At 36.9% G+C, this 22,447-nt stretch overlaps 2 protein-coding genes across 3 annotated transcripts; both read right to left on the bottom strand.

The window, feature by feature from the left end:
• Positions 1–1,676: 1,676 nt before the first annotated feature.
• LOC145068745 (ras-related protein Rab2BV-like) lies at positions 1,677–3,301 on the bottom strand. Its single transcript, XM_079015746.1, has 3 exons — positions 3,137–3,301; positions 2,689–2,867; positions 1,677–2,465 (listed from the first exon to the last, which is right to left on the bottom strand). The coding sequence occupies exons 2-3, from the start codon at positions 2,851–2,853 to the stop codon at positions 1,980–1,982; spliced, it is 651 nt and encodes a 216-aa protein (XP_078871872.1). The 5' UTR covers positions 2,854–2,867; positions 3,137–3,301; the 3' UTR covers positions 1,677–1,979.
• A 2,142-nt stretch (positions 3,302–5,443) lies between these two features.
• LOC145069446 (protein DA1-related 2-like) lies at positions 5,444–9,284 on the bottom strand. 2 transcript variants are annotated; one of them, XM_079016383.1, is made up of 12 exons: positions 8,692–9,284; positions 8,405–8,541; positions 8,225–8,312; positions 8,026–8,125; positions 7,828–7,948; positions 7,660–7,743; positions 7,034–7,153; positions 6,737–6,949; positions 6,593–6,655; positions 6,320–6,435; positions 6,151–6,209; positions 5,444–6,043 (listed from the first exon to the last, which is right to left on the bottom strand). In XM_079016383.1, the coding sequence occupies exons 1-12, from the start codon at positions 8,738–8,740 to the stop codon at positions 5,730–5,732; spliced, it is 1,464 nt and encodes a 487-aa protein (XP_078872509.1). In that variant the 5' UTR covers positions 8,741–9,284; the 3' UTR covers positions 5,444–5,729. The 2 variants fall into 2 exon arrangements, with proteins under 2 accessions (XP_078872509.1, XP_078872508.1); XM_079016382.1 differs by having other exon boundaries at positions 8,405–8,565; positions 8,692–9,283.
• Between the last annotated feature and the right edge of the window lie 13,163 nt (positions 9,285–22,447).

Consider the following 22,447-nt stretch of genomic DNA (forward strand, 5'->3'; position numbering starts at 1 on the left):
CCTCGGTACACAATAACAAATTTAATTACCACTTATCGACGTACTTATCAACATTCCATAAACTTTTATAGGTACACATGATGTTGGTGATAAATCACTATGAACCATCTGCCATTGAAGTCCTATTTAAGAATTTATTTTGAATAAATCATGTTTAAGTCAAATTACGAAAGCACCAAAATCATCAGTCGATCTATACACAAAATGACATTAACAAAACCATTGTCTCAAGAAAACAATTAGAATTAGTATAAAATTGTGTAGGTCAAGAATCTTACCACGAGGAAGACGATGTGGAACTAATAAACGAAGGACAAAAAGCACCAAAATCATCAGCCGATCTAACACAAAATGAAATTGACAAAACCATCGACTCAACACAACGATTAGAGTCAATATAGAATTGTGTAGGTGAAAAATGTTACCGCAAGGAAGATGATGCAGAACCGAGAACAAATGACATTTTACGACCTTGCAGATTTGTTTATTTAAGTGGATATTTGATGTCATTGAGCAATAAACTTCTTTAAATTACCTGCGACATGCAACGACAAATCAAATCAAATTAGGAACAGTAAAAGAAGAAAGAAATAAAAACATAATGAAACGGGGGCTAAAGGCCTTTTCTTATACTCCTTCACTAAAAAACTTCCGGTCACAATCAAGTAATCATGGGAAAGTAAGAACGTGGGGGGAGGAGTAAGAAGTTTGTAACATTGATAGAAGGTAGGGAAGGAGTTACCAATCTAATTGATTTTAACCGGGTTTTATGCATAAAAAATGTAACATCCGGATTCCTTGAGGTATTCTTATTATATTTATTTAATATAAAATGTTAAGTCTGAGTTGCATCCCGAGAACATACTCTACAATTTTGTTACGACATTTCTCACTAACTTAATATGGGTCTTAATCTATTAAGTCACAAATTTTGCCCAAAAAACATAAAACACTCATTTTACTCTTTGGCAAAAATACATCTTCTTTTGCATTCTTTCTCTTAAACTTACTCATCTAACCTCATCTTAGGGACTTAAACTCATTTTGGCCATTTTCATAAAGTCACAAATTCGTAATCTCATCTTTTTCTTATAAATGATCATTTTGCCATTTTGGTCAATAGTTGACTCAAAATCAACTCTCTCTAAATTTAAGGTGCTTAGAATTTATCCTCATTAAAGAGATTGCGTCCTCAAAATCTTTTCTTACTCTCTTTGTCATTTTCGCACTTAATGAGCCATTTCTAAGGTTATTCTTTTTTTAAAAAAAACCTTTTAACCCGAATACTTTCTATTTCTTTGCATTTTCAATGCAATGGACAAACTCTACTAATCTATCTACTCACAATGGCTGTTAAGGGACATCTACTAGTGTATCCACCCTTATGCAATCATATTGCATACTTAACACCCTTTCTCATCTTTTTGTCCCACTTTTCACAACCTTATGCATAAACTTACCATTTTTCATTCTTTTTCTACTAGTGTATCCACCCTTATGCAATCGTATTGCATACTTAGCACCCTTTCTCATCTTTTTGTCCCACTTTTCACAACCTTATGCATAAACTTACCATTTTTCATTCTTTTTCTCACAAATGATGAGTAATCACCTGTTGTAGAGTGATATATATATATATATATATATATATATATATATATATATATATATATATATATATAATACGAATATTTCATGCTAGTATAAATTGAAATGATTTACAGAAGTTAAATTATAGCAACAAAAAGAAATACATATTCAATACTCTTTAGTCTATTCTCTATACCCTATCAAAACTCAAAAGAAATAAAAGGAAAAAACATATATATAACACCAATCTCCTACCATTTCCTTCTCATTTTCTTTTTCTTTGACCTTTTACCGAAATAAGTATCCTACATTCATAGGTCCTTCACTTCACTTGTAAGTCTTGAACAAACATGTACAAGTACAATCTTTTTTCCTCTTTTATGTCCCCTCTAATTAGAACAACATCCTTTCCTTTGGTTATTATTCCCATAATCACCAACATTTATGGTTGTTCCTTGTGTAGGAACAACCGCTTTGGCTGCTTCTTGAGCAGCCAAAGCTTTCTTACTAACTATCTGATATATATCCAACAAAATCATCTGAAAGGCTTTTTCAACATTTTGTGCTTCGAGTGCAGAAGTCTCCAAAAACGACAACCCTTCTTGTTCTGCTAACTTTTGACCATTGGTTTCTTGAACAGCTCTAAGATGGCTCAAATCCGACTTGTTTCCAGCCAACATGATCACAATGTTGGAGTCTGCATGGTCCCTTAGCTCCCTTAGCCACCTTGTCACGTTTTCAAATGATTGTGCTTTTGTTATGTCGTACACCAACAGAGCACCTACAGCTCCTCTGTAATAAGCACTTGTGATTGCTCGATACCTTTCTTGACCAGCTGTGTCCCATATTTGTGCCTTCACTGTCTTCCCCTCCACCTGCATTACAATTTACAATTTACACCCACCTAGTACAAGTTATGACAGACTAATCTCTGTGGGTAATTTCAACAAACACCTTATGGGCATTACTAAGTCTCCGTCGATATGTTGCTATTTTCAAGAAACAAACTATTATATATGGATATGATTGACGTAAAAAGTGATATCTATAGAAAATTGTAGGCATAACCCACAAAAAAACTGCCAGAGGTTACTCAACCTGAAGAGTTCTTGTCGCGAATTCGACACCGATGGTGGATTTAGACTCCAGACAGAACTCATTCCGGGTAAACCGAGAAAGAATGTTAGATTTACCGACTCCAGAATCCCCAATTAATACAATCTTGAATAAGTAATCATACTCGTGATCCACCTTATATGCCATTCCTTCTCTCAGACCTATAGAAAATGGAAGAAAAACACGATTAGAAAAACGAAATAAAGTTTTGATAAACGACTATTCATAACGACCAATTTGGGATCTTTTCTTTTCTTCTAATCAATTTCGATGAACAAACTCTTTTTTTCGATAGAGTTTCACCCACTTTTATTGTTTCAAACCACCATTTTCTTATCTTCAGACGTCTACACAAAACTAGAAAGTGAAAACGAATCCCAAATGTGATTCTTTTATGTAATGGAAAATGATAGAAGATTAAGAATCTAACCATGCAGAAATGGCTGATGAAGAACAAGACTGTAATGGAAAGATTAGACGGAAGGAGTTGCAGAGGATTGTAGAGAGAGAAAGGGGAGGAGGGAGAGAGGACCAATCGGAAGAAACAGAAATTTCGAATAAACAGGAACTTTCATCGGTAATTCCGAAGGAGAATCAGAAAAACCTGGAATTGTTTCAAGTTCACCAAGTTTTCATTACTATCCCTATACTATATTTTAATGACACTAAACACCCCATACTTTGCGTCGCCTACCACTTAGAGTCTTAGACTATCTTCATTACTAACAAAATATAACCTAATTGTCAATTAAAAAAAATAATTTATCTCTCCTACATCAATTCTACACAATCCAACCCTATCCAAAATTTTCATCATCCTTATCAACCCTACCAAATCTAACTTTCAATTAAAAAAACACACTTAAAAGAGTATCCATATATTTATTTAGATAATTTATTTTATTTTTTTTATGTATAAAATAGGATTATTTGTATAATTAGTTTTTGATTATAAATAATAATATAATACCATCATTAAATGGTGGAGACGTGTAAAGAAATGGGTCATGAAGTATATGGACATACATTCTTTGATGCCCCAATGATATATTTAGGGCGTGTTTGGTAAAAATATCTGTTAGCTGGAAGCGGATAGCGGTTAGTTGGTAGCAAGTAGCTGGTAGCGGGAAGATGTAACTTTTATTTGTTATATGAATGTTTGGAAAAAGTAGCTGGAAGCTTTTGAAATATATAAAATTATATAAAAGGACAACTAATTAAAAATAAAAAATATATATAAATATATTTTTAAGGGTAATTATGGAAATTGATTTCAAAAGCTCCGGAGCATTTTGTTAAAAGCTACATGAAGTAGCTTTTAGAATCGGAGCGTTTTGTTAAAACTAAAAGCTAAACGCTCGTGCTGTCAAACGAAGCTTTTTGTTTAAACTAGAGCGTTTTGTCAAAAGCTAAAAGCTAGAAGCTCCCAAACGCTTCCAAAAGCTCCGTGCCAAACACGCCCTTATCCGAATTACGTCAAATGAAAATTTTTCAAGACAACATAATAATCAGGAAAAAAGAAGTGGAACAGGCTTTTGGCATCCTAAAAAGTTGGTGTATACTTGAACTTCCTGCACGAGCAATGAGAATATTAGAAAAATAATATACACTTGCATTATTTTACACAATATAATTTAAAAATGAAGATACGGCCATATGTCCTAGTTATGTTGTCGATGCTCCAAACAATCGAGAAGTAAATGAATGTATTCTTAAGGAATGGCATTACCAAGAAGCCTACCACAAGTTTTTGTTTATTTTAATAGAAAGAATAAAAAAGATGTGACCATATCGTGGAACATATTGCAAACACCAACATACCAAACCTGTACAACAATTTTTTTTCTTTATGTTATTTACCCTTCTATTTATATAATCAAATACTATTTAATTTCTTATTTTATATTTTTGGATTAGTTTTTATTTGTTTGAATTAATTTTTGTTTATTTTAATAATAAAATGGTTTAGGGAATAGATGTATGTTAGGAATGATCATTTCTATATGTTTTAGAGAAGTTACGTATGAAATGAGAAGATAGAGGAAAAGAAAGAAAAACTGATATGAGGCTTATGTTATTTATGTATAGGATGGGTACCCATTACTAGGATAAGGAATGGACATCACCTTATCACCTTATGTGTTTGAATTTTTAAAATTTTAGGTAGTTATGTGAAGATGGGTCACTTAACCCACCTAAAAATTAAAAAAATTTAACAAGTTATATATAAAATATATTTAGGACCTACCTTAAGTAATTATTAATGACCTACCTTATTGTGTTTGTAAAAGAAAAAAGGTATAAATTAATGATAATAGAAGACATATCATATTTTGTGGTATGAAGAAGTCTCACATCGACTCTAAGAAGAAAATGACAAGGGGTTTTCATTATACATTGATGTTCCATCTTTCATATTTCTACATCATAAAATAGCCTTTGGTGCCACATCACCAACCCAAAAAGCTTTTCAAACAACCACTACAGCAAGTTTCTTCACATAGTATTATTATGATCCCACAATAACAATTATATAAGTATATGTAATAGATAAATGAATAAAATAATATTAATTTGTGAAAGAACTCCATGTAAAGAACTTTGGGGTGTAACACTATGTTGTGTCATGATATTGTCTCTCTTAATCACCATTCATCGTAGAAATCTCAAGTGAAACAGAACCATTGAATTAAAAGGGAACAAAGAATAGCATATTCAATTAAAGAATTCAAAGAACTTCAAAAGAAAAAAAAAAATTGATCCTAATAAATCACAAAAGTTCACAAACAATTTCAAAACAGAAACCCACAATACCAATTACAGAAATAAATCCTTTTAAGGTTTATAAAAAAAAAGTAATCAAGACCAACTTTCCTCATATTCTTCCACATTTATCTCCAAAATGACCCCATAAATAGTTAAAAACTTGGTGTCATTCGATCACTTTGATCCTCAAGAGCTACTTGTGCAAAGAAAAAAAAAGCAGATTAAAAATAAATAATAATTTATTTATAAAACAAAACTCAGAGAGGGAAGTTTCCAGTAAGGCGAATATGATCCAGTGTTCTTCGTAAGCCATATGTATTAACAGCTGCATTTGCAGCTCTAAACCCTCCTCCATATGCTGGTGATGCATCATGAGCTATTTGATGCATGAAAAATTCACCTAATTTGTTCTCGTTTCTTGATTTCCCACCTTTCTTTGATGTTGATGATGATGATGATGATGATGATGATGGCATGTTTTTTAATCCAGGCATGATCTCTGATTCGAGCCACATATATGAAAGCACTTGACAAATACCTTCTTCAACCTCAGGATTTAGGTTCCTGTAACCTGTCAAATTTTCAAAAACTTTTAACACAACTTTACTATTACCAAAAAAAACATAATCTTAAAAAAGATTAAATTTAAGATTCAAGAAACTTCATGTAAGTTGTTACCTTTAAGACGTAACCAGCCATGCATCAACTCATGAGCAAGAATGGCTCCAGTTAGTAATCTGCATACAATATACTCAAGTGTTACATACAAAATTCGGGTCATAGTTTTTTATTTTTTATTTTCTTAACTTAAATTATTTATAGAAGAATGGAGGAAAAAAAATGTGACCTTGGAAGACCATACAAAGCAAGAATGGCAGTAACTTCACATCTTCGAGTCAGCTTCTGATGATGAGTTCTCATTCCCACCAATCGATGACCACCAACTCTCGGCCTTTTTAATATCTGCAACAAAATAATTAATATCAAGTAAATTACATTTTTGGAACCTAAATTGAAAAAAAACAGTTATACTCAGGGACCAAAACTGTAATTTACTCAGAAAAAATATATTAAGTATTTGCAAAATTACAAGTATCATATTCTTTTAAGGCATACATACACTTGGAACAGTCTGTTCTTCAGAAAGACACACACCCCTTGTCTCAGGCAAATGATGGAACCCCTGAAAGATAAAAGAATTGTAAAAATCACAAGAATTTAAGTAGCAAAAACTTTATAAAAAAAGGGAAGATTGATAAATTACGTTTTTCTCCCCTACGATAGCATCATTAAGGGCGTGTCTTTCAACAAGAAGCATTGGAATTTGTTGATCAAGTCTCATGTTCATTCCTTCATAATAGTCTCTAATGGAATGATAAAGTGGTTGACAATCTCCTGTATCCATTATTGCAGATTCCATGCACTCCAAACATAAACTCCTTCCATCTCCCAATGAGATGTATCTTACATTCACACACTTCAATATATATATACATCCAAACAACATGATTATAAAAAATGTTATAAAAAAGGTATAAAGATTGAAACTTTATGTCCATACCTCAAGTCTTTCACAACTACAACATCGAGCTGTATTATCATGTTCATGTGCTGGACAATATTTCTGTGACCAAAATGGGTGGCATCGATACTCGATTAATCCAGCTCCATTTGTGGGAATCTAAAAAGTAAAAAAGATGATATTACACTTTTTGTAAAGGAATATATCATCGTATATGCAATTCTTTTGTATCTTTTAGCATCCAAAATCAAATCTTGTTTTAAGAATCAATACAACTAAGCAGGTTTTTCTTTTTGACTGACGGGCTTAATGGGTTAGAACTTAATGTGGACAGATATATATAAGTTGTTTCTTTTTGCCTTGATCCATACAACATGTCTTAATACATTACGCCCAAAATGCTGGCTTAATACATTCAGACCCAAATCATCACATAAATGTTGGATTTTATTAGGGTAATTTCGAGTCTGATGTGGGTATGGTGAAAATTGTTTGTGGAGTGTAAGGGTAAAATGGTCATTTACTTATGTTCATGCGGTTTATTCGGACCAAATAGAAACAGACGTTGTGTATACAGCACTTTATCCATACATACATCTTTACCCATTTGGCCACTTTATCAGGACTTAAAAAAAGAAACACATTTAAGGTAAAGTTTCCCTTACAAATTGAAAGCAGACTTCACACTTGGGATGAGTCAACTCTTTGAAGCAGGACTTATGGTATGCATCTTTCCCTGATAAAGAGAACTTGAATCAACAGAAAAAAAAACTAATAAGGTCTTGAAAAAACAAAATGCATTGTAATAATGATTAAAAAAAAGAACAAATTACCTCGTGTTCAGTGATTGGGTAACTACAAGCACGACAACAAAAGCACTCTGGATGAAAAAATGTCCCCATGCAACCCAGGTAATTGCTGTAACCAATATCACGGTTGCATCCACCACATACCCTGAAATTAAGAGATGAATACAAAGATTAAATCAAGGTTATATCATGTTTTTAGTAATAAAAAGATATAATAAGTACCTATATCCCATGGGTACATATGGAGGGTATGATGGATGAAAGTCATCTTGATGTGATTTTGCAAGATCATTATTATCATTGCCTGGTTGCCACCCATATCCTAAAGTAATTCAAACACACAAAATGTTCATCTGTGATCTTGATAAAGATTTAAAATGAGGGTGATGAGTTGATGACTTTTGATTTAGTTAAAGTTTACCATTTGGTTTCCTTAAACCTTCAGCCAAAGAAAGTGCAATTGCTCGATCTAATTCTTCCTTTTCTTTATCACTTCTTGTGCGGTTGTCCTATATGAATTTCTTGCATTAATAGCTATAATAAATACATATATATATAGAATGTAAAATGAAAAAAAAAAAAAAAGGAAATATGGTTTTACCAAGGATCTAACAGGAGCACGTAATACCATACTTTCATCTCCAATAAACTGAGGAGGATTTCCACCACTGACTGAACCACGACTTGATCCACCTTTAAGAAGCTTATTCAGCCATTTCATGAAACCGGACTTCCTCTCTGCGTGTGGAGAAACAAAGTCCCCTGTTTCAGAAAAGTTTCATAAGTATAGTTCGTTCAAGCATTTCATCAAACAGTTTCCTGATGCACTCACAAAACCCATAAATCAAACAATAGTCAATGATGAAAAGTGTTCTTGTTTGTTCGTACCATAGATACAAGGCTGAGAGAGGTGAGTGACGTTCCCTGAAGAAGACATGACTGGTGGGTTGTGGGATGTATGTATAGTTTGGCCACCGGGATTTCAAGAAGGAGAAAAGACGAATGGTGAAACTGGAAAAGGAGTAAGATGGCGATAGAGACCGAAAGGGTGGTTTGAAAAAGAAAAAAAAAGAAGATTAGCAGAGCGAGATGGGGAGAAGAACAATGGCATCATTGTAGATAAAAAGCTAATTTGTTTGAGGAAGAAAAGAAAGGGGGAATCTCTGAAAGGGTAACGAAAGGTACAGTTTTTCTGATAGAGAAATAGATAGATTCTTGGCTTGTGTAAAGCAAAGAAGAGAAAGTGGGATAGATCGAAGAAAGAAAGATAAGCAGAGAATCTTAGATGAAGATAAAATAAACGGTTTCTGGACAGCCCATAAAAGAAGATCAACAATTGAAATATAGAAAGCTAGGGTTGAAGATAAGCGTCTAGAAGAACAAAATTTGATCGGACTTTGTATAAGGAAACCAACTTTTGAAAGAGAATTTTGCCGGCAAAAAGGAACGGCATACAGATCACAACGGCCCCTTCATATTTGACAAACGCCATAGGTTTAGTTTGAAATCTGTTTCTCCATTGGAAACAAAATTAATCAAACGGGTGGGTCCAACCGGGTACCAACTAAAACGGGCGGGTCGGATAGACTCGAACGTTTTTTATTTATAAAGGGTTTGGGAATATGATAAATATTTTTTTAACTTATTAGTTTTTATTAGTTTATATGGTGTTAAAGTTGATAAATATTTTACATGACCAAAGAAAAAGAAGTTTCTTAAAGATTTAGGTGTTGTTTGTTTTTTTGGAAACACATCTTCAAACCTTTTATTGCTGCACGGCGTAGCACGCGCGCAACACTTTTCATCTTACAGTTGTTTGTTTTATAGAAGTTTTCGGATTAAAAAACATTTGTGCGTGTTCTTCTTGGCGCAACACTTGTTTGACCTCTTCCGACCTTTTTTTTTTTTTTTTTTTTGCTAAAATATTGATTATATATTTCTGAAATCTTATTTCATGTTTTATTGTTTATTCTTGTTGATTTTTTTTTAATATTGAATAATAATAATCTGTTGATGAAATATCATTATTTTATGCTAAAATATTATTATTTTTTTTGTTAAAATATCATTATTTTTTTTGAAATATCATAAATTTTTACCGAAATGTTATACATTATTAAATTTTCGGTATTAAAAAACTATTTTCAAATTATAAAATCAATCTATTTTAATTTTTTTTAATATCTGCAACAGCATGCATATATTAAAAAAACAAACACGCTTTTTATTACAGTTTGCAGCTGTTTGGTCCACCTCTTCTACTGCAGAGGTGATCTGCAGACTTTATGGATTTTTGCTTCAAAAAAACAAACAACATCTTAGACGAACTATAAGTTATAATGAATTTTTAGTAAGTTGTCGGGAACTAATTCATTAAAAATTACTTATTATAAATATGGGACAACTATAATATATATATATATATATATATATATATATATATATATATATATATATATATATATATATATATATATATTCAAATATTTTTATTATCTTCTACTGATGTGAAATTGTAATAAAACTAAAAACTTTTTTTAAGCTCTCCCAAACACCCAATACTTTTAAATATATGAATATTTACAAAGAGAGAATAACTTTGGTAATTATATATAAATAAAAATGATTAAAGTTGTGTTTGGCGCACCACAGCTAACTAATAAGCTAGCTTATTTTTCGAGCTTTTGTATGTTGTCGTGTTTGGTAAACCAAAAAGTAGCTTATAAGCTAGCTTTTTGAAAAACTACTTAGACTAGTTTTCTAGGAGCTTCTATAAAAAAAATTTCAAATACACCCCTTAATTAATTATAGAAACACATACTCTTACATGTTCTTTTATGTAATTTTATATATTTCAGCTAGCTTTTCAGCTAGTTTTGCCAAATGTTATTTTTTCTCAGCTAGCTTTTTATTTAACAGCTAGCTTTCCAGCCATCAGCTAGCTTTTCAGCTAATCCGTCAAACATAGCCTAACTTTAGTGACTTTAAATATAATGACACCATATATTTGTTGGTTTAGTAGGTTATATACATACCTCATGGTATATGTCCCATATGACAACTTTTCAGAAGGATAACTAGTGCATGTGGTTGAGCCTTGAAGATTTACTTTAAATTGTGGTGTTGTGGATTGTATCATTCAATATTGTTAGTGGAGAGCTAACCACACCTGACCAAAGAACTTGATGGTTCAAACATCAAGATGCTCGTAAGGAATGAAGTTACATCATCTCGTTAATCCTTATTACTTTTTCACTATTGCATAAAGAGAATGAACAGTAACCTAATTAAGTTTAATACGATTGGCCGGAAGCCAACCACATCGGACTAATTAAGGGGAATTGATGACTTTACCACCTCTTACAAAGAGATAGTCACCTTTTGTCCCCATCCACTAAGAGAGAATGTAGTAAGAGCGTGTTGTATCTCCCTTCTCTCTTATTGTCCTCTCATTTAGTCATATTCCATCTGCCATTTGAAAAGGATCCCAAAAACATCCACCTGACTCTCTCCTCCAACACATATATTATCATATCTACACATAGATATGGTTGATCCTTATCAAGAGAAACCATCTCCAATAATATCGTAAGATGCCTCTTCCAGGGCACATGCTCTAGGACGATCCTAAATATTTTTTTATGTGATGGTAGATAGGAACCAAGTCAAAAATCCATTAACCACTTATAAATCCAAGACACTCGTTCCACATCCAACCCCTAAATTAGTTGCACTGATTTTATTATGTTGCATCATTACCATGTGGGTAAATGAAATGTTATTTTAGAAAATTGGAAGTTATTTTAGGGTGTACATATAATGACATGTAAGTTAATGAGAATCCATGTCAGGTTTTAGTTTTTAGAAAATGTTAAATCATAAATATGTAATCGTGGTGGAAATTTCTTTCAAAAATCAGTTGTTTTCATCAATTGAAATACAATATATTGGTTTAACAGCAAAAACAAAACAAAGTATCTAATTTGTATAGAAAGATCCCAGAATAGATGACGAATGCGGAATAGTAATGATCAATGTGAATCAAACATAATGAAGAACACACAATGTAAATAATTCTTTGTTTAAACTCAATTACTCTAGAACGATGATTACAAGGTGGGTCACGTAAAAATTTTCTCATTAAACCAAATCTCTTATGCTACACAAATAGGAGCATATCACTTCTTATTTATAAGAAAGTTAAACTAATTACACATCTAAAAAAGGTCTAAAATAGATAAGCCTACAAAAACATTTAAAAAAAACTTTGCACCTCAACAAAACTATATTGATATTTAGGTATATTTCCTTAGAATTAATATAAAGGATCTAATTTTATGTATTTTTTGGAATAACCAATATCGAATGAGACCACTTTTGGATTTTGGGATTTTTTTATATATTTTATAAAACAATTCAAAATAAATAATATGTCTACCACCTCAGATTTCAGGATTTTTTTATATATATTTCATGGACTATTCTCATATGTTTGAAAATAAATATTTATTTTGGGTCATATTAATTTGATTTTATTATATATTAAATTTCTATTATTTCAACGTTAATAGTAAATTTCAAATTCTAACATAATATACATAATTTATTTTTTTTGAACGGCGGAGATTTTATTTAAATTAGCAAGACGCTAGAAATGAAACATTACAAAAAAATACAAGCAGAAGCAAAGTTGTGTAACCACATTGTCCAACCTAACTTAGCTTTGCTACACCTATTAAAAATCCAAAAAATAAGACCTAGGAACAACATCATCTAAAAGTAAGGATTTCCTAGGGACGACTGTTCCAAAAACTATGGAATTATGAAAATTCCATAAGCACCAAAAAAGTAGTCGTAATCCCTGTATCAAAAACCTTCTTTTGGCCACGTCTCAAGTTAACCGAGTATGGCCACTCGATAAAAGAACAAATTGAAAACTGAGTCGGGCACTGAACATTCCACCACATAGCAATTCACAACCACACTTCAAGTAACTCGGTGCACCCAACAAAATTATGATCAACAGACTTAACAAATAGAGAATAAACAACACACAAAATGAAATCAACCATAATGCCTCTATGAGACAGTCTCTCCCTAGTGGGTATGTTGAAAACTGTAATCCTCCATATAAGAATATTAATCTTAAAAGGGACTAGATTATTCCACAGAGTCTTCACACCTCCTAAGAAAAGTGTACCACCATCAAGAAAACCATGAGAAGACGGAACTGAAAAGACATATGAAGTGTCAAGAATCCATCCCATTCTAGTAAGAGGCTGAGCTAGCTAGAAATCCTGCAACAAAAGAGTGAAACCAACCCACTAGGTGTGTTTAATACCTCCTTTAGGGTTGCACCTAAAATTCTCCAAATCCCACCCAGTTTAAATTTGTTCTATGATAGTAACATATCTAAAGGCATCCAACGTATAAATATGATGAAAAGACATAGCCAGGGGCAAGTCTCCCATCCATACGTCATGCCAAAAAGAAGTAAGGCTCTCATCTCCCACCCTGATTGGGCATAAAGACCAAAGATCATAGCCCTTACCATGAAGCTGACCCAACATACGTGTAACACCAATAAAAATCATGATAATTTTAAAATTTTTAAATCCAACCCAAAACCATAAAGTGTTTACAAAAATAGTTTTCAAACATTTCCAACATCAGGGTTTTCCCAAAATAATAAATCATAACAATAGGATGTGTACGGTCATGCCTTCGCCTTCCCGTGGTCATCTGAAGTACCTGAAACATAACTCAAAACTGTAAGCCAAGGCTTAGTGAGTTCCCTCAAAGTACCAACACATAACCAACTAACATATACAATAACATCATGCAATAGGTCCACAACTAGAAGACTGGATTACCCCTGAGCCCTCATCATAAGTATGGCTTGCCCTCGGGGCCCACAACTTATCTTTGGCTTGCTCACTGACCAAATCGGTCATCAGACTAAAATACCATCAAGCCCTCGGTACAAGTCTAGCATATCGCCCGGTCCTTAACTTGTATCAGGAAATGCTCATGAGCCCTCAATATGAATCTAGCTTGCCCTACCCGACCCTCAGCTCATATCTGGAATGCTCCAGGGTTTGTTGGCTACCGCACGGAGCAGTACAACCTCAATCTAACACAATACGTCGACATACACTAGACAATAAACACATACTAGATAATCATGCAAACAGAATCACAAGTAGTCCTATAGATCTACCAGAATAGCATATTAGTAACTAGCATAATCATGCATAAATATTCCACACTCAATATATGAGTGAATATCAACTAATGGGTCGGCCTTGGTGCCTTCGACCCGCATGTACAGTAAGGAAAGCTCACCTCACAGACTGAACAGTAGCTGATGAGGTCCCGACTCCGAATCTCAGCTTAAACTGTCACCTATTCCAACTAAATGACCAATCTCAATCAAAATCCCAAAATACCCTTAAGGTCAAACTTGGTTAAACTCAAAGTCAAACTGGTCAAACCAACTAAGTCAACTGAGTTAACCCAATCGAGTTAACTAAGCCAAATTGACTCAGAGTGAGTAAGCGGGGAGTACATCGAAGGTACGTTGTCGTACTCGAGTCCTTTCATGTTGACCATCATCGGGGTGGTTGACTTCGTAGGCAAGGCGTAATCCGAGTATGCGGGGTGTACTCCCAGGAACTTCAAAACTCATTAAGTGCTTAATGGCTTAAGCACTTCCGTCCATATGTCAGATCCATGGCTAAAATACACTCAAGAGTCATAAAGTTTCCAACTTTATGACTTTGCATTCCCATTAAGTTCTTAACACAACTTCTTAATCCATTAAGGCATTCTACAAGATGCATGGAGCAAAACCAATCATTTAAAACCCATTTTTATGACTCAAGAACCTCCCAAGGGTCTGAAAGGACAACCTAATGGGTCAAGAACATGCTTTGTTCATGAAACACCACATTTGGGACAAAAAGAACCTAAAACTAACCTAAAACAAGATCTATAAGAAATTACACCAAGTTCAGAACTTGATACCTCAAAATGGTGCCAAAAGGTGGTGTGATCATGGATCTAGAGAGCTTTAATCCTTCAAGGTGGTTACCTCTTCCTTCCTTCTTCTTCAAGAGCACCAAAACACACACACAAGCTTATAAATGCATCCTCAAGATGATACTAGGGTCGCAAACATGTATGAGAGGGTTGGAGTCAGTTGATGTGAAGGAAATGAAGCTATAAGAGTGCTTATATGCGATCCAAACCCTAAAGATCAGGGTTTCCTCACTTGGCACGTACGCCTCGCGTACACTGATGTATGCCCAGTATACTGGGGCGTGCCCTAGTATGCTAAGAGTACACACTTATGCACGGGGTAGTCCCCCAAGGCCAATATTGAGAAAATGTCATTAAGGCCCTTTTGCATACATTTCTTGAACTTTGGGACCAAAATGCAATATAAATGAATTAAAGGGGTTACAATTAGAAGTACCTGACATCGAGATGTTATAATTATCCCCCACTTGATCTAGACTCCGTCCTTGAAGTCGGCTGCGACAAATAACTCAGGATAATGCTCCCGTATCTCGGCCTCCGGCTCCCAGGTCCACTCGGAGCCTCTCCGATGCTGCCACTGTACCTTTACCAAAGGTATCTCCTTGTTGCGCAGGACCTTCATCGTCCTTTCTAGAATAGCCATCGGTCCCTCAACATAGTTCATGTGCTCATCCACTTGAATATTGTCCAATGGAACCACTGCCTCATAATCTAATATTCACTTTCTCAACTGCGAAACATGGAAAGTGTTGTGAATCTGACTGAGCTCCTCAGGTAGATCCAACATGTAAGTTACCTTGCCAAACCTGGAAATCACCCAAAAATGTCGAATATACCGGGGACCAATTTCCCACTCTTCTTGCAGTGTATCACACCCTTCCATGGTGAGACCTTCAAAAGCACCATATCACTGACCTGAAATTCCAACTCTGATCGGCATCGGTCGACATAGCTCTTTTTTCCGACTCTGAGCGGCCTGCAGTCTCTTCCTAATCTTTTGGATAAGCTCCGTCGTCTGAAGGACTACTTTATTCCTTCCCTCAACCTTGTGACCAACCTCTCCCCAATAAACAGGGGTGCGACACCTCCGACCATACAAAAGCTCAAATGGCGGAGGACCAATGCTGGAGTGATAATTGTCGTTGTAGGAGAACTTTGCAAGAGGTAGGTAGGAATCCTAACTTCCACCAAAAATCAATAACATAGGCCAGCAACATATCCTCAAGGGTCTATATAGTCCGCTCGTTCTAGCCTTCGATCTGCGGATGATATGCGGTGTTGAAATGTAGCCTTGTACCCAGTTCCTCCTGGAACTTCTACCAGAAACGGGAAGTGGACCGAACATCACGGTCTGGAACAATGAATACCGGAACCCCATGAAGAGAAACGATCTCTCGAACATAAATATCGACCAACTTTTCGGCCGAAGAGCTCTCCCAGATAGCCAAAAAGTGGGCACTCTTGGTCAATCGATCCACGATGACCCATATAGCATCAAAACCCTTTGTCTTCTTCGGCAACTTGGTGATAAATTCCATGGTGATCTGTTCCCACTTCCACATGGGAACCTCCAGAGGTTGCAGCCTGGCATATGGCCTTTGATGCTCAGCCTTGACCATCCTATAGGTCAAGCATTTCTCGTCAGACCAGGCTATCTCCTTCTTCATACACGGCCACCAGTAGTTCAATCTCAAATCCCGATACATCTTGGTGGCTCTCGGGTGTATAGAAAAGTGAGAGTTATGAGCCTCCTCTAACAGAATCTATCTGATCCTACCAGAAACTGGAACCTAGACCCGACCACATCGAGTAAATAACCATCGACTATCCGTGACAAATTTGTCAATCTCACTTCTAATCCTTTCTTATTTCCAGTTCTCTTTCTGAACTCCCTCAACCTGAGCCTCTCTGATCAATCCCAAAAGTGGATAATCAACAGATATCCTCATACACATCTCCCTGACCGAAGACCCAGCCGACTTGCGGCTCAAATCATCTACTACCACATTTGATTTACCCGGATGGTAAAGGATCTCGCAGTCATAATCCTTAACCATGTCCAACCACCTACGCTGCCTCATGTTCAGGTTCGGCTGGTCCATCATGTATCTCGAACTCTTGTGATCCGTGTAGACAGTACAACGGATCCCATAAAGATAATGCCTCCAAATCTTGAGGGCAAAACCACTGCCCCAACTCTAGGTCATGTGTAGGATATCGCGTCTCATGCGGCTTCAGTTGCTGCGAAGCATAAGCAATCAATCATCCTCTCTACATGAGGAATGACCCTAAATAGTTGATGGATACATCAGAGAATACCACAAAATCCTCAACTCCCTCCAGGAGGGTCAATATCGGGGCCTCACATAACCTATGTTGAAGAGTCTCAAACGTCGAATGTTGCTCAGGGACCCATCAGAAATCCACCCTTTCTTAGTCAGATGAGTGATGGATACCACAATCTTAGAGAATTCCTGAATTAATCTCCGATAGTACCCTGCCAAACACAAGAAGCTTCTGATCTCTGAGGGAGATTTCGGAACCTCCCACTTCATCACAAGTTCAATCTTGGACAGATTGACCAAAATCCCATCCTAGTTAACGAGATGCCCCAAGAACTCGACCTCTTGTAACCTAAACTCACACTTTGAGTACTTGGCATATAACCGTTCCCTCCTCAAAACCCCGAAAATCTCTCGAAGGTGCTCGCCATGCCATTCTCTGGTCTTGGAATACACCAAGATATCATAAATTAACACGATAATAGATCGGTCGAGCATCAGCCTGCATACCCGATTCATGAGATCTATAAATACAGAAGGCGCATTAGTGAGCCCAAATGGCATCACCACAAACTCGTAATGCCTATAATGAGTCTGGAATGTGGTCTTCTCCACGTCCTCCTCTCTCACTCTCACCTGATGATACCCAAACCTCATATCAATCTTGGAGAACCAAGATGTAGCCTGCAACTGATCAAAGAGTTCATCAATCTACGGAAGGAGATATTAACTTGTTTAACTCCCGGTAATCAATGCACATCCGGTGTGAACCGTCCTTCTTGTCGAACAATATCGGCGCTCCCCACGGAGAACTGTTCGGTCTGATGAACTGCTTGCTTAGCAACTCCAGAAGCTAAGATGACAACTCCTGCATCTCAGGTGGTGCCAATCAGTATGGCACCTTGGCAATCAGAGCCGCACCTATCACAAGATCAATCCTGAAATCAACTTGCCTCTCAGGAGGTACACCGGGTAACTCTTCTAGGAACACATCCACAAACTCCCTAACAACTGGAACCTCTAAAACTGAAATCTGATCCCCAACCTGAGTATCAACCATATATGCCAAATAACCTATACACCCATGCTGAATATACTGACGAGCCCTGGCTGCCGACCAAAACCCGGAACCAACCCTGGTTCCCTCTCCATAGATAACCAGTTCTCCCCCACTTGGGATTTGAACTACCACTTGATGACCCTCTTAATCAATCATGGCACCAAATCCGCTCAACCAATCCATATCCACTATCACGCATACATCCACCATGGGGATAGGGATCAATCAATTAGATAAAGCACCCTGAAGATCTATAATATACGACCCTGATACACTGTGGAAAACCCATGTTCGTTGGTAATGGAAACTCGTAATGGACACTCTAACTCTCTAATAGGTATATCAAACTCCTTACTGAATGATCGAGATACAAAGGACCAACTTGCACCCGAGTCAAATAACACAAGAGTATGAAAAATTTCACTAAGAACGTACCGGTCACGACGTCTGGTACCGACCTGGCCTCCTTTATTGTGAGCTGGAAAGCACGACCTCGAGCTCTCGGGGGATCCGCCCTACCCTGACTCCCATCCGTGATCCTTAGAGTAGCCATAGCTGGAGCCTGCGATGTCCTAGCAGCAAGCGAGGGATAGTTGGCCTTCACATGGCTAACCTAGTCACAGTGGTAACAAATCTTGGAGACGAGTGTTGGGGCCTGCTGGCAGCAATCCCTCGCCATATGGCCCTGCCGACCAAATTTATGGCACCTAGAAGATGATCAGGAAGCACCCAAATGAACCTTGCCTCACTTCCCACAAGTGCGGCCTTTCCAACCCTAAGATCTGACATCAATGGCCTTAAACCGCTTTGGCACAGGCTGCGACTGCTCTGAGCCCGGTCTCTGCTCCCTCATCTGGAGTTTTATTTCAATCTTACGCCGCCTGGTGCCCTCCTGCAACTCCAAAAATGAACCGTAACATTGAATGGATACAAACTGCCTGATGTCTGTCTTAAGCATGCTCAAGTAATGGGTCATCTGAGCTTGCTTAGAAGTAGCAAACTCAAGACAAAACATGGCCCTTTCCGTGAACATCTTGGTGATCTGCATCACCGACTCCGTCCCCTGTCTCAAATCCAAGTACTCATGAGCCAACCTCTAACGTTCCACCAGCATAACATATCTCGAACGAAACATCTCCAAGGACTGCTCCCAACTCACTACAATCCTCTGCTCAGGAGAATGTGAGTTAGTAACAAGTCTCCACTCATCCTTCGCTCCAGACCTCAGTAGATTCAGAACGCACCTGACCTTCTGATCAGCTGGGCAAGACCAAGTGAAGAAGCACCCCCTCAATGTCATACATCCACCTCATGGCTATGATCAGATCTTGAATTCCGTCAAAAGTGTAACGCCCGGGTTTCAGGGCTAAGCATTTTTGTCATTTTAATAGTCTAGGTCAACTCTTGTAACTCTTTTTGAAGTAATAAAGATGATATATTTGAGTATTATGTGAATTATGTGTGTTTATGTGTATATTATTTAATTATAAGTGTATAATTAATAAATAATAAAAATAAGCGTCAAAATTAAAGTATGAGATAATCCCGATATCTCTGCATAAAGTTGTAGAATATGTCTCAAGGTTTCCGTACATATAAAGAATGCCGAAATCCGAGTTATAACGAAGAAGTTATGACCCGTCGAAGTTTTACGGTAAAACCGACACGGCACCGGGAAGCGTAAATAGTGAATTTACGATAGAGCGAGATTTAGCCTTAGCGATCTAAACGAAAGTCGTAGAATATGTTAAAATAAGAACATCGATAAAAAGAACGCCCAAATCTGACTTCGTATGAAGAAGTTATGATTTTTCGAAGTTTCGGAATAGCAGTGTACAGCCCGAAATTCGAATATTAGATCGAGCGGTTTTTAGCCGACACGACCTGAACGAGAATCGAAGATCTCGTTAAGGGTAGCGTAACGAGAAAAAGATGGGTGAAAACGGATGTCGGATGAAGAAGTTATGAGGATTTAACGGACCAATCGTGTCCCGGCCCGTTAATAATATAAAATTTAAAATCGAGCCAAAATTAGCCGACGGAGTCTAAACGAAAGTTGTAGAGTACGTTCCCACCTTCGCGTGGATATAAAGAACGTCGAAAACGGAGTTCGTATGAGAAAGTTACGAATTTTTGAAGTTGTAACTCGAAATTGCGAAATCTGATGCTAGAACGATGACGTGGCAAGATCCTGACCGTCGCTTGCTGAACACGGTCCTCGCTTCGGATTGCGACACGCCACCCCTCGCTTACACCCCGCGTCCGAGGCCTGTACGCCCAGCGTATCTTCGCTCCTATCCTTCCGAGTCCGAGTGCGAGCCAGCTGGTGCGAGCTGGCAACCTTATCCGAGCTACGCCCAGCGTAGCGCTGCTGGACGCCCCGCGTAGACCGAGGCTTCGCGCCTATAAAAGGGGTCCGAAGGCAGCACCATTTTTCACACATTTTCACTTCTCTCTCTAAACTACTTTCTCTCTCTAACCCTTTTGGAGTCCCCTAAGCCCTAGTTAAACCCTTAGCACCCTAGGGAAGCCCCGAGGCTCCCGGAGTCCCGAGAAAAAGGAGTTTTTCGGTTTCGAAATGCTGCTCCAATTAAGTCCCGGTTTTCGATAAAATTCGCTGTAAGTATGCTACGCTTACGCAATTTTTAATATAGCTTTCAAATAATTATAGGAATGTCATTAGGTCCTTAAAATAATTATTTGGGCTATAATTATGAGTTATATCGAGTATTATTAACGCTTAGTAATACTCGGACTAATTAATTTGTCGCGGTTATCGTTAAACTAAACCCTAGTGGTATCGGTACTAGGTTTTATCGAAGGAATATCGTTTTGAGAGTATCGAAGCGCTGTCCGAGTGCTGAGTCACCACCTACTCAGGTGAGTGCATAGTTACTTTCAACTTACACATAGATATGAAGTATTTTATATAAATTACGTGCTATGTGTGCATATTATCTGAATACTTGCTATCTATGCTAGATGAACGTTGTTATACATGTTTTCAATGATTTAAACTGTATATGTATTTTATATCTACGAAAATGTTGGGGTAAAACATGGGTAGATGCAATAGGTGATGTGTGATAAAATGATGAGAGGCCTCGATGTTGATGTTGTTGTTGTTTCTGTCATCTAGCGGAGTATGGATGACGACCACGGACTCTTCTAGACAGTCCAGTGGAACGCTAGCAGGCTCGCAACCTGTAGGTGTTTGTGAACGACGTGTTCACCGGTGTACTCCATCCCCCACATGGTTGCCTTTAGGACATTTATTGCTGAGGAATCCCCTTAGCAGTAGTGTCCGTCCCGATGATGATCCTTAGGCTAGGTCCCTTATGATAGGTGTTTAGGGACGTAAAGTGAGGATAACGGGAACGGGTAATCGGGTTATTGTTGATTGATGAAATTAATAAACTTATTTATTGTGGGTTGAAAACCCTATGTGCTCACCAGGCTCCCAAGCCTGACCCACTCAGTTTTATGTATTACAGGTAGTGGCGCATGAGCATAGATGTGATGTTTTGGACGAGGGATTACGGATATAGGCCTGTAGATATGAAATAATGTAATAAGGCTTATATTGTACTGTTTATGCTTTTGATCTGTACGAACATGACATCCCAAATCTTTTAATGAAATACATTTCTATGGAAATGCTTTTGATAAATCCTTATCATATTTTGTTTTGGGACAAATTCCGCAACACTTTCATTTAAAATGTAACTCTGATTTTTAAACAAAGCATAAACAAACCGGTCTTTTCTGGCCGTGATTTTGGGGATGTCACAGTTGGTATCAGAGCATTAGTTTAAGCGAACTAGGAATTTGTAGGATTTCTAGACTTAAACTTAGAATGCTAAGCGATGATTGTGAGGTGTGAGCACTAGCTTATTTTAGGAATTGTGCCTAAAATGCTTTTATGTGCTAAATGCTTTGTGCATAATATGCTGTTAATTGTTCGGATCTATGGTCTGTTGCCGACCGGATCTGGAAACCTTATGTGTTTAGGATTCTAAACGTACGACTACGATATTAGAACTAGCATGTAAACGTTTCGGAGTGATAAGGACGATTTAAAACGTCTATCCTAAATAAAGATCTAAAGTCACCTTATTCGGTGTATAGATCAAGATGGCAAGGACCCGTAGCGGAAACGTGAACGCAAATGGAGGTAGGAACCAACCCACAGTGGTTCAGCAAATACCTGTTGTTGAAGAAGTTGCACCTGAGCCAGTCACCATGGCTGGAGTTCAAGCCA

This window comes from Lactuca serriola, chromosome 8, assembly GCF_051521515.1.
Source record: "Lactuca serriola cultivar US96UC23 chromosome 8, Lser_US96UC23_V15, whole genome shotgun sequence".
Classification (NCBI taxonomy): Eukaryota; Viridiplantae; Streptophyta; class Magnoliopsida; order Asterales; family Asteraceae; genus Lactuca; species Lactuca serriola.

What these genes read in the sequence shown, in the direction of transcription:
- LOC145068745 (XM_079015746.1), bottom strand. Translation starts at nt 2,853, where the DNA reads ATGGCATATAAGGTGGATCACGAGTATGATTACTTATTCAAGATTGTA. An exon ending in TCGCGACAAGAACTCTTCAG is followed by an intron (nt 2,466 to 2,688) that starts GTTGAGTAACCT and finishes ATTGTAATGCAG; the next exon opens with GTGGAGGGGAAGACAGTGAA.
- LOC145069446 (XM_079016382.1), bottom strand. Translation starts at nt 8,740, where the DNA reads ATGTCTTCTTCAGGGAACGTCACTCACCTCTCTCAGCCTTGTATCTAT. An exon ending in GTGAAGTCTGCTTTCAATTT is followed by an intron (nt 7,154 to 7,659) that starts GTAAGGGAAACT and finishes TTTACTTTTTAG; the next exon opens with ATTCCCACAAATGGAGCTGG. An exon ending in TGGCTGGTTACGTCTTAAAG is followed by an intron (nt 6,044 to 6,150) that starts GTAACAACTTAC and finishes AAAATTTGACAG; the next exon opens with GTTACAGGAACCTAAATCCT.